The sequence below is a fragment of the Pezoporus occidentalis genome, unplaced genomic scaffold (assembly GCF_034315485.1).
Source record: "Pezoporus occidentalis ecotype Australia unplaced genomic scaffold, CSIRO_AGI_Poc_V1 ctg3, whole genome shotgun sequence".
Classification (NCBI taxonomy): Eukaryota; Metazoa; Chordata; class Aves; order Psittaciformes; family Psittacidae; genus Pezoporus; species Pezoporus occidentalis.
Window position 1 is genome coordinate 18,617,501 of NW_026914940.1, and position 13,003 is coordinate 18,630,503.

Here is a 13,003-nt window from a genome sequence, read left to right on the forward strand (position 1 = left end):
AGGAGGTGCTGGCGAGGGAGGGGGCGAGGGAGGGGCTTTCCGGGACGGGGGGGCGGAAAGAGGGGGGCGTCCGTCCGTCAGGCTTGACGGGCAGCGGCTGCCACCAGCGACAAATCCGCATGCAAATCGCCCGCTGCCTCCGGGGCACGGGGCGCTGAGGCGGGAGGCTTTGATTGTCCCGGCGCTCGCTGCCAGGACTCCCGGTGGCGGGGAGAGCTGTAACTTTCCTCAAAGAGGCACGGAGCAGAACGGGCGAAGAAACTCCCGGCAGGCAGGCAGGCAGCGGCACGGGTCCGGCAGTCCGCCGCGGTGTCCTGGCAGAGCCGGGCGCCTCGGCCTCAGCGCTGCCCCTGGGAGGAGCAGGCGCTTCCTCCCGCGCCGGGCCCCTGGCCCGGGAGATCCCGCAGGGTCCGGGGTTGGGCGGGTTTCAGCCTGCCGCGGCGGAGCGCTGCCCGCGGCGGGGGTTGCACGGCCGCAGGATCCCGGCTTCTCCTCACCGGTGTCGCCGCGGTCCGCCCTGCCAAGCGGCGAGCGCTCTTCGTTCGCGGCTGTCCGGCCGCTTGCACCCGCTCGCGGCAGCTTGCGGGTCACGGGGAGCAGCGGCCGTGTGGTCATCGCGGTTTGACCGCGTGATCCATCTCTTTGACTTTCAGATGAAAGAGGAAGATAAGCCGCCTAACTGCCTAGGCTTTAATTAGTTTTGCTCTTCTAAATAGCGATAATAGCGATTTTTTTTTTTCTTGCACAGTAGAAACCAACGTCTGGCGCTTCTGTTGCTGTTACCAATTAAGTGTTTGACAAAGCTAAACCATTAGGAATGCTTATGTTTACAGTCTGTGTCTTTAGGACAAAATTTCTCTTGAACATTCTGGTATGATGACTTGAGTCATCTCATTTACATACATAGCTGTAAATGATGTGTTATGAACAGCAAGTACCTCATTGTATTGCTTGGCATTGTATGCCCTGTCCAGTTTCTCAGTGTTGCCAAACAATAACTTTGCAAAAATCTTGGGGAATAAAAAAAAAACCAACAACCCAACCACAAAACTCCACAAGAATCAGCCTGATTTCACTGGTGCCAAGTAAGGACACTTGATATCGAAACATCTTTATTACTGTGCTTCCAGAAATTTCAGATCTGACACATGAATGTGCACAACACTAAGTGCTTTTACAACTTCACTAGCAGGAATTAAATGATTTATGTTCAGGTGAACTGTTGAGCATTTCTTTAACTCTTGCCTCTGTGATCCAAATACTCTCAATAGAAACAGTTTTAAGCTTAACCTCTGAAAACATTCAGTGATTGGCCAATATTGCGAAAGTCTTCATATAAGTGGCAGAAATTCTAACACGGCGATTCACTATTTTTTTCATCATATTATGTTAGAAAATAATGCTTTTAAATGATAAGTGAATTTACAGATCCACTTTTTTATTAAAAAGAACATGACAGAAGCTGTGAACTGTATTAAAATTTGCGGTTCAGATACTTTAAAGAATCTGAGTAAATGATAAATGTTTTCCATTTAGCTGAAGTGATTGTCGTGTGCCAAATTTGTATTTCAGTTTCCTTCCTTGAGGTGTGGGCTCATGGTTAATTACCAATGTAACAGTGGTAGTGTTTTCAAGAAGACATTCTATGGCAATAGACAAATATGATTACAGTCCACCAAACAAAAAGCTTTGCTACAGTTTTCTTGCAGAATTAGGCTCAAACAGGGGCTTGAATGGATGAGACACCCACCTTTCAAATAGAAGTTAATGTTTGGTCTTTGCCCATTCTCACCATTCTTAAATCTCAGTCCAGTTCCCTAATCAGAATTAGAAATCTCTTCCTTTCATATAGGCTGACCATTCATTTCTGTTTATTTTGTTGCCTGCCTCCCACGCAGTGTCTTTAGCCTAAACAGGTAGTTTGACAGGTACCACCTCTAAACCTGCTGTTTAAATGTAAAAGAATGGAGTTGAGTACCCTGTTTCCAACATTTAGGAGATATACAAACTGCAACTTTTGAAACATTATTCAGCCGCTGTAACTTAGAAATTAATACAATATACGTGGTATAAACCATAAATAAATGACAAAACAGCAATGCAAAATGAAGCAGTGCTAGAGTCAGTATCACAAGTGTTTATTCTTACATACTGTTTAGTGTAAATTACATAAGAGCATCGTTATTATGCTGACTCCTGCTTTCGTAAATATTTAAGCAGTAATGTAAGGTAAGTTACATATTTTGTCTATTCAAAAGCATTAAGGCTGTATTCTGCTTTATCAGCTCAAAAGAGGGCATATAAAAAACTTGACTATTTGAAGAGATATGCTTGATCCCTTAAAGGATTATTACACTTAGTAATTTCAATATTCCAGTGTATTTTGGACTTGTTTACCTAAAGTTCAAGAAGTTGTTTATGAAATCCAAAAAGTAACCTACATATGCCTGCTGTTTTGAAACTGAATTAATGATGTAAATTAACAATCAGTTTTCCCTGATTCACAGAGGAACTTTCACTTAGTGCATTTTAGTACTGCATGAAAATTACGCATTCTCTTTAGCAGAATGAGTATCACATATCATATCCCAGATTAAAAAAGAGTTCTAAGCAGGCCATGCCTCGCAGCTGAGGCTATGCCAGAGCACAGCTCGAGCACTGCCGATGGTCACTGAGGATGGGTTTTTGCTGAGCTGATCTCCAGTGCTGTTTACTGGGAGCTGTTTCCAATAAGCAGTGCAGGCAAGGGTACTCTTTTTTGGTGGGGCAGAGGCCTGAGTCACAAAATAACAGAATCATTAGGGTTGGAAGGGACTTATGGAGACCATCTAGTCTATCTCCTCTGCCAAGGCAGAGTCACCTAGAGTAGGTTACACAGGAACAGGTTCTTGAGTCATACAGACGCAAGCTGAGTGGTGTAGCTTTCCTCAGGGCTCAAGAGTAGGCCCAGCATTTTCTTTTAGCCTCAGAGAGAGTCATTCAGAAAGGATCTTTTAAATCTTACTAATTACCTCTCATCCCACCTCCCCAGATGCATAATTGTCTAACCTGCAGTAACTAGACTGATGCCCACACCAAGGCTGCAGTGTTTGTGGCTCTTCAGGTTCACCTGTTGGATACTGCCTGTAGCATCAGGCTGTGGTCACTGTGTGCTTTGCCAGCATGGCCTGGGAATGGTAACCCCCAGTGGGAGGGCAACTACATCATCTAGGCATGGGGGTAGGGGAAAGAATGTCTCCAGTATTTATACTGAAGGAGTGGTGGATGTCTGTCCATCCAAAAGCTGTGGGTACAGACAGATAATTAGAAATGATGGAGTAAGAATAGTTTAAAAATGTAGCACTCTTCAACCAAAATAATAATTGGATGTGAGCAGCAGCGGTATAGGCTCATTTCAGAAGACATGTGCTCTTAGTTAATTACAATATCTCAAGAAGAAGAAAATAACCTCTACAGAGGCTCACTTCTTAATCATCTCGAACTTCATCATTTCCAATTGTCTGCAACTTACTAAGATTCTGAAAAGATTTATATGAGCCCTCTAACTGAATGGTTATCACAGTTCAAAACTTAAATTCTTGAAATGCCTGTACTCTGGCAAAGAAACTAGGAAAATCGCAGCTGAGATTTCAATGATTTTCAAGTGTTAGCAACTATCTTACACATAGATAACATGCATACTTTTGAAAACAATGTCCTTTGGAGAACACTCTGATTTTTTTTAAAACAACTTTTCCATTCCTTCATTGAGAAGAAGAAATACTAAAATACTGAAATAATAACTTCAGAATTATCACATAAATCTGGATTCAGGCTATTGTATACAAAGATATTAATATATAATGAAGATATCCCAAAGTTTAGGCAGCAGTTGAATTGCAAGAAAATATGCTTGATTTCTGGGATGTGCTCGCAGTCAGGCTCTTACCATGTAATGTTAAAAAAATAAAGTTGCAGAGGTTCTCTTTGGCTCGTAGGTTTTGGTATCCATTGTAAAGACTTGGATTCTTCCATGATCTTAATCACAGTGTTTGGTTCTTCAGCTGTGAATGAAAAAGAATAAAAGGTGGTATTTTCCCAAGTATTATCCATTTACAGTATTAGAAAGAATATACTGCCTTTCTGTAACTTGCCTTGGTCAATAGTGAAGTAATTAACTAGACTGACCATGAAATTATTATTGCTCAGAATTAATATCCCTATAACATGAATACGGGACAACTGACACCTTTCCCAGCTATTTGAAAAATCTCATTTATTCTAATTTCATAATTTGGAGATTTCCTGTGTGGTCATGCCAGATACAGTCAGATTGTAAAACAAGAAAACAGACAAATCTATACCAGAGCAGCTGAAAGATGATCAGTCTGAGCCTTAAGTTTAGAAGTGAAGCTTCCTCTGACTTGAAATAAAGAACAAAAAGCTCTACCAATATGTGTCTTGATGACACAAAGGAAAAGTGCTGCAAGGCAGATTCCTCACATGCAGAGGAACCTACAGAAGATCTAGGGATACCCAAAGAGAATGGTTGTGACCAATGGATATGTATTGCCCTTTCAACCAGTCCTGTAAACCAGTTAGAACTGAATTACTACTACATTTTTTGTGAATGTTTTACTCCCTAGGAGTGATCACAACCTTACAGTGAAGTTCCTGGCTGCAGGATTTCAATGGATGCAACAATGTAGGAAGCCAGACACACAGAGTGCTGGAATCACTGCTGAGTCAGACTTCATGTTGATAGTCCAGACCTTTGCATCCATTCTGGGAGATCTGCCAGTGTTTAGAAGCCAAAACCCATGTCCACTCCATATGGAGAAGGAAGAATGGCAGAGAAATAAATGGTGACCTCAGAAACTTTCTGGATTCCTAAGCAGACTCTTCCTAAAAAGGGTAGTCTCTGGATTTGAGTTCATTTTTGGTTGGTGTAAAGCTTAGTATTTTCTTGGTTATTAGTTTCCTGTCTCTATTTAGAGCAAAAATCACTGCTCTCATTCAATAGTTCAGTTATGCAAGATAATTTTCGTCTCACATTAAAATTTATATCTTATTTGTTATCCAGAAATAGTGACAGATTATTCTTCATTTCCTGACTGGATGCTCTCTGATATTGCTCAGGTAGACTTATGGATGAACAAACTTAGTCTACCAAACTGCTCAGACTTTTCTGGGCAACTTTAAATCAGAATCACAGAATAGCCATCATAATTCTCTTCATAATAATGTAAAATACTTTTGTACAGGATTGCAGTAATACCCTGGAAAAATTTGCATTTACTTCTGAAAAATTATACATACAAAACAGCTCCTAATTTTGACATCCATGTTCTCCTTATAGAAAAAATATATATCAAGATCAGCAAAATTCTACTGCCAAAGACTTGCACAAGCTAACATGTAGTATGCCATGCCTTCAGCTGTAAAAGAAAATTCACTAGCTGTGGCTTAGCTAGAGAAACCTTTTTGATTAAAGAAAGCTAAAAACATGGATGCATGCTCAGAACGAGATACTGTATCACACATATGGCAGCATCTGGAGTGTGGGATGGAAGGAACAATGACCTGTGAGGAAGTACTCCTGGATTCCTCGGTTGTCTGAAATGCAGCCCATTCACCCCTACTGCTTACAGATGGCCAATGAAAACTTAGAAATATACTGACACGTATATAATACCACTCCACATTGCAAATTTCAGCCAGGAGCAAGACTGTGAAGCTCACAGCAGCAGTAACTTACTGTTTTCACATGTGCATTGCCTTCAGACTCCAGTTTTGTTACAAGTCAGAGGACTTCTCTGCATTCCTTGACCTTACCCTCCCCAGGAGTATACTACCCTTAGCACAGTCTGGGCTTCTGAGAGTGGCACATGTCTCAAAGATGCAAACAATAACATAGCTTGAATTTACTTGCAGCTTCTGAGCACAGAGGGAGGAGTTCAGAAGAAAATATAATAAAAAAGGAAGAAAAAGGCAAAGAAGAGTAGAATAGCAGAAACCAAGGGGAAAACAGAGAACAGACAGCTTTTGTGCTTTAAAAATCTTAATTTCTATATTTCTTTTTAAATAAGCCAACAGCAGTATTTCATGTAGACATAGTGAACACTGAAAAGATAACATTAATATTGTCAAATTACTGTTTAAGACTTTGGAGTGCAGCTTTTGTAAACTAGTGACATGAGTATAAAGTGCAGTTTTAGTTGCAGATCTTGAACTAAAATAACATTTTCTCCTCTCCTTGGTCTTCCAATCCATCATAATTGTTATGTAGCATCCTTCTGAGGAGTGATTTGCAATGTCCTTATCATTGCACATAGCCAAATGAGATATTATAGGCATCTCAGTTTGCCCAGTTTCAGTGATGGAGGTTGCATATACGCTAGCATCTCATACATAGAAGCATACATAGGAGCAACATACATAGATGCATAAGCAAGAGTTGAAAAATATTAGAAACCTGGAAACATGTATGATGATCCCCCTGTAGGTGCAGTGGTACCTAGAATGGATCTATCAGTTTATTATTATGGCTTTATAATCACATTCATCAGCTTTTGAAACCCAGTTTTTCTTCTGCTATATACCCATCTAAGTAATATTCTTACAGAAATGCATAATGATAGATGGTAGAGTCTATGGTATAATCTGTACTTGTGTCCTATCTGTTCCTCATATTGTGCAAATGAGGCTTCCTCCACTCAGAGCAGTAACATAAGCTGTCCTCTGTATGTTTCAGAATAGGTATTGTATAACAATTTAAGGAATATATAAAACTATGCATCATCATCATAAATAGGAATAAATAATAAAACCTATTAGAAAAGCCTCAAAGTCTTTGCCAGCATAGCATCTGGTTTTGAGATTTTAGGTTCCTCTCAGTAGCATAGATATGTTCTGTTTTATTAGGTGGGTGTTCATAATTTATGCAACTCTTCAATTTGTGCCATTATCCTGTAAATAGAATCAACTGCATTAGGAAGGAAATCTTACCATGCAGTCTTTCAAAAGTGGGACCCCTAAGGTTTTCCACCTTCAGAATGAGACGCTTACTTTGCACAGCAGACTTAGTAAAAGACCAAGAGGCTGAAGAACAAAGGGAAAGTACAGTTCAGAGTCATTCAGTAATCTGTAACCCCTTATTATTTTGAGAAAATTGAAAAGATTTTTTAAGTCTACCTTTACCACAGTAAAGCTAAATTATTCTCAAAATTTGTTGATTTAAATATATTCTTGATTTTGCTGGTTTTAGCAGTATACATGTTTATCTCCTTCATGTTTTATCTGCTCACAACAAAATTTAATTCAAATTCTCCTCTTCTCCTTAAATCCACAGCTAACACCAAAATTCAAATAGAACTGTAAAAGGTAAAACTATAACTACAGTTTTCTGAAGTGTCTCAGTAACTTAGAATCCCTTCCAGTCTTCCTTTTTAATCCCTCTTGAAAATGAAATTTAAAGTTTATCAAGCTGCTTCCAAAAAGGTTGCTTTAGAGACAATCCTTTGACTGATACTGATAGTTAGGAATTATAACATAAAAAAAAAGAGGAAATCAAAGTTCTCAATTGTTTCCCAGTCACTGATTTTAAAAGGATTAAGGTGGAAGCTCTCCAACTAAAAATCCTGAAGGATAACCACTCCCTAGCTGTTTCCCATCAGGCACCCAAGGGACAATGTTGACCTCAATTTCATGAAATCTTTTTCATCAGTACTGTTGAGTGTAGAGCATTTTTGTAGTGTTTTCCAATCACAGAAACAGAGTTCTTTGCACACACTGATGTAAGCAACTGAGTAAAGTTAACTGTCTGACCTTTCTTTTATGTCTGTTGGCCCAAAAGAAAAAAATGCTAGTCAAATTCATATAAAATACTGATTATTTAATACCTATTATTAAGAATTCTTTACATTACATATTAAATTCATGTTACATAACATATCCACTTCATACTCACAAGTGAAATTCTTATCAGAGTTCTAGGTTCCCTCTGCAGCAAAGTGACCAGACATCTGTGTATACGTAAATTAACCTCTCTTAAAATAGATAGCCAGATATAAGATAGCTAAAGGTTACTTATATTGATTCTATGAAAATAGGATTTTATTGACATTTTATTGACCCTGTTTTATTCATGAGTGTGCAAATACTGAAGTTGTTGTATGGGGATCAGACCAGAAGTCTCTATAGTGCAAAAGGCTGTTGCAAAGAGCAATAAGGAATGAGGAGAGCTACATTTAGGTGAGAGCAAGCAGGGCAATGAGGTGAGGTGTCATGATATGACAGGGAGTAGTCACTGCTGTAGGGCAGTTTTGCCAGCCACACAACATACTGCTTGGACAGCATGTGACTGGAGATATTAATGAGTTGGTCTCAGGCCTGTGTTGCCAATTTTAGGGGGCTACTGACCAACCCAAAAGTAGGCCATAGCTCTGTGTTTTTTCTTGTCCATATCACTAAACACTAGAGGCTCTTTAAATCCTGAAGTGCAATATTTGGCTTTTGCCATAATTTAGTTTAATTCTTCTATGAGAAATGTAATCTATCCCATCAGCTGTATTTCTAGCATTGTCCTGCAGATCAAACTCAGCAGACCATATTTACTCTCATTGAACTCAGCTAACTTCAGTTACTCACTGTCTGTAACAAAACCATAGTTCACTGCGTTTGGTCTTTTACATTTCCTTGAATTAGATATTATTTCATGAGTACATCAGCTGGATACCTAACTTCTAGAGTATGTCTGAGCATGACATTTCTACAAATCTGTTTACTCCTGAGTCCAGAACACTGCTTCTTAACTGCCACTGGTAAACAAAAAGTATACTATTGGTACACAGTATTGTGGAGGATAGCTTCATTTACAGCAGATACTGTTTGTAAAAAAAGCTGATGACATTTTTGCTTCTGTGCATTGCAAATTTTTTTAATAGATTTTAACCTAACTGAAGCAACAGTGCAACAGTACAACAGTGAGAATGCCAATGGTGGCTCCAGAGGCTTTATTTTCACATTATAATAGTGAGTGTATTTGGGTATATACTAAATATTTTAGATTTCTTCATTCAAATTAGATGCCATTTTTATGAAAATAGTCCTATAATGAACACCAAACAATCTAATCTATGGATCCTGTACTCCTACTTGTATTTTCCTTGTTTTTGGACGTTGACCAACAACATCCTAGAGAGATTTTTGAAATGTGATCCTTTCCCCAAAGGTTGTTGCCATGGCCACTCTCTGGATGGATGGATTTCTTGACTCTCTTGACTCTCTTGAATGGTGGGTTTCTTGACTCAAATAGCCACAGATGAGCCTATTTATTGAATGAGCTTTTTGCACTTATTTTAAATTCCCTTTCACTCACTCAGTAGGACTGATGCAAATAGAAAGGGCAAAATTTAACATGACAATGTTGCTCCTTAGTCTCTGATTCCCTGAATTACATACTGGAATAATTAATGCAGAATTTTTGTACTTATTTTAATTTGGCACGTCTCATTATTTTTGTTAGATCATTAACAGTTCTTCCATTTTCTCACAATTTTGCTTCCAAAGTCCTTATCCAACATTTTAGCCTGTATATCATCTATGTGAGATTCCATGTTGTTTCTGTACTGAGAATTTCAGGATGACAGAATGGAAAATTTACTTCTCTTAAGCTAGTGAAGAAATCAAACCATTTTTCTATATTTTGTCATTATTCTTGTAATTATACTCATGTATTGCTCCATGATGTATTCTGTGCTGCTGATGTTTACGGTACTTGAACACCTGGTTTATAGGCTGTCTTTTCTGCTTCTTAGGAAGCATCTGCTTGTGATGATAAAACAAGATAATTGCTGTTCTAATGGGTTCTTAACCTCTTACCTTGTCCTGTAAAGTGAAAAGTGTTGCTTGAGCTATTGATAAGTACAAGTAGATTTACTACAGAAATAGATCATAATGAAGTCTCCCAAGATGTATTAATTTTTTTCCAATATCTTTCATTAGTGTGAAGTATAAAATTTCTTCCAAATTAGAGACTGATCAACTATTTTTAGTAGCTATACATCTAAATACTACATGCAAACTATGTTTTCAAACAATGCCTAAATATAGAAATGGATGTGAATTACACATGGTTACTGTACATAGATCAGTTGAAGAAAGGGTAGTAACAGATTCTGAATTAATTTTCTGAGGCATTGTGAGTTTATACCTATAAAACTCATATCACAAACCCTTGTGGCACTAGGACACATTATGGCTTTGGGACTATTTAGAGTTTTGAACATTTTGAGTCATAGTGAATATCCTCACAAGCAAGTGGAAAAGCAAGACTGAGTCTGGAACTTGGTGGAAGTATTTGCAGGAAACAGTTTTCATTTTACTCACTGCTTCAGAACATGGATATACCAACATCGAAATGGCTGACTTGTTTCTCTTAAAATGCAAAACATTTCAAAATATACAGCAGAAAACTGGTGGAGTAGCTGTCAAATGGTTTAAAAATGAAAGTGCTACCTAGACATCTCCTTGGTTTAACCCTTTGGCAGGTGAGGTCAGACCAACTTTTTATTGCCTTGCCCAAAATGTGGGTTGTGAACCTTTTTCTGTACATGTTTACTGTATAGAAGATTGCCAGCAAAAATATATATGCAAAATTAATATTTCTTATTCCCAAATGACACCTAATGGGTGACTTCCACCATCTATCAACTCTTAATTTATTCTGCCTGAAGAGATATGGGCCTACAGCATCAAATTCAACAACAGATACAGCAATGCACATATTTAATTAGCCTCCAGCCTATCATTAGGCCTGGGGTTTGGAAAAAATGCCTCTGGATGTGAGATATGGGACCTGCGTGAAGAACCATCAGGGTCTACCTCATGTAAACAGCACTTTGGTCATTTCAGAGGCAGAGAAAAAGGTATGTTGATAGGTATGCCTTGTTTTGTTACCTACTCATCACCTCATATATTACATTAGATTTCTTTTTACTTACTTATATGGTTCTCTCATCTACCTTTCATTTCTTATCAGTATTTGTTAATGTATCTCTCTTGTTCTGTTCAACTCTGTTAAACTCCTTGCTCTGGGATGTTAACCTTTGTCCTGTGCACTGCAGTATGAAAATAAAAAACATTTCAGTAAGTGACAGAAAGTCGGGTAAACCGAGGAGTGCTGATGAGAACCAAGTGTGTTGTACTATGACTAAGATATTGTTAAGAGATAACACTAGGAAAAATTATTCAATAAAATATAGTATATAAGAGGCAGTAGTGGCATAGATTTCTAGAATGGAAAGTTTAGGCTAGTAATCAAGAAAATACCTGTCATGGTGAGATTTTACATAATGAAAGTTTCAAAAAATGATGAAGCACATTCATTTATAACTTCAGAAACCAGACTGGACTGAAAAAAAAAAAATTATTTAGATTTCTTGCATTTCGACTAGATGATGCAATTAGGCAGTCCTATTTCCAGAGCATTTAACTGTAAGAAATCTACATTCTGCTAAAATACACAGCTATAAACTATTTAGTTTAATTTTAATATTTCATTTTGGGTTGTATACATTTCATTAAAATACCTACATATGGAAAAGAAAAAATTTTGAATTGAATATAAGAAAACAGAAATTCAGTTCAAGCAGTTGCAGTTTTTAAATTTCAGAGCAAGGCATTTATAATGAGTTGATTTTAGAACACACAGGTATGCATATACTAAATGCACCCAGTAAAAAAACAAAGCACCAGAGGATATCCTTTATGACACACAGCAAGTCCAGTTCCAGTATCTCCCTTTTACAGGAACAATTAATCAGTGTTTGCCTGTTCAGAACAAATCCCCCTGTTTTCCAAGAGTATTGTAGTTCTTGAAATCATCACTATTTTGTACTGTCTGTTCTGAAATAAGATAGCTCATACACAACTATAGACTTCAAACATTTTATGTGATCTGAATCTCAAACTGAAGTAATAAACAACGATCTACAAGCCAGCTCAGTTTCTGTTTCTCCAGCTGATCTCCTGCAGCATCTTCCATTTTCAAATTGCATAAGAAAGTCTAAGAGCCCAGTTCTCCTCTGTGAAACTAATCCCATACCTCCCTTAAACTTCAGTGATGGCAGTAGAAGGTTTTGAAAATCAGTTCCTTATGTTAAAACTGTACAATCTTTCAAACTGGTAATGGAATACAGATCTTCATCCTGAATCAGTTCATGACGTCCCTGTATCCCAGTGGCAATGATGCTAAGCTGCTACCAGAGATTTGTAAGATCACTGAAACAAATGCTTTACATTATTACTTCCTGGTATTTATATAGCTCATGCTATATATATATGTACACACACTTCCAAAACTTTCCTTATTCTCACATGAAGCTAAATGACTTTATAGAGAGCAATATATTTCACTCAGCACAGATGATGTATTGCTTTCTTGTTAGGTTTCCTTACTTGAGATGACTTCTCTGTCTTATAGCCATGACTAAATCTCCAGCTACAAAATGAATTTTATTAAATCCAACTACTTGACCTTGTCAACTAATGTCCCCAGACGCCTCTTGACTACCATTTTCCATGGGCTTCTAAGAAGAGGAGCTGGAATATTTATACCCTATGTCACGTTCTCTGCTCTCAATAGCTACATCTTCTCCAAAATCATTATTAAAATTAAAAAATTATTTAGAAGGATGGACTTTCATCCCTTTCAGGCTGAGTTATATTACTTAAAATGATTTATTTTCTTAAGCCATTATATTTCATCCAGATGTTACCTTGTCATGCACATCTCTAAGACAACTGTTTAGGACCTGTATTAATTCTTCTTGAAGTAAAATTGAAATTAAAAATAGTTCTAAGTGAAAATTAGATTGCCTCAAGATGTAAAATTATTATTTTAGATGCTATTTAGCAGTCACTAATCAAATGCTTTTAAACAGTGGCTTTATGATACAGTATCATTTTGGGGTGTGAAATTACAAACTTTGCTTATTCCAACAACATATTTAAAATGCCTTGA

At 37.8% G+C, this 13,003-nt stretch overlaps 1 protein-coding gene across 2 annotated transcripts in view; it reads right to left on the bottom strand.

Moving 5' to 3' along the window:
• Positions 1–136, bottom strand: part of ZFPM2 (zinc finger protein, FOG family member 2) — a 312,069-nt gene extending 311,933 nt beyond the window's left edge. The window contains exon 1 of one of the 2 annotated variants that reach the window (XM_062627192.1): positions 1–136. This exon is cut by the window's left edge and continues 501 nt beyond it. In XM_062627192.1, coding sequence (XP_062483176.1) covers positions 1–121 — 121 coding nt within the window. In that variant the 5' untranslated portion in view covers positions 122–136. The other variant, XM_062627193.1, reaches the window with a different exon arrangement.
• Between the last annotated feature and the right edge of the window lie 12,867 nt (positions 137–13,003).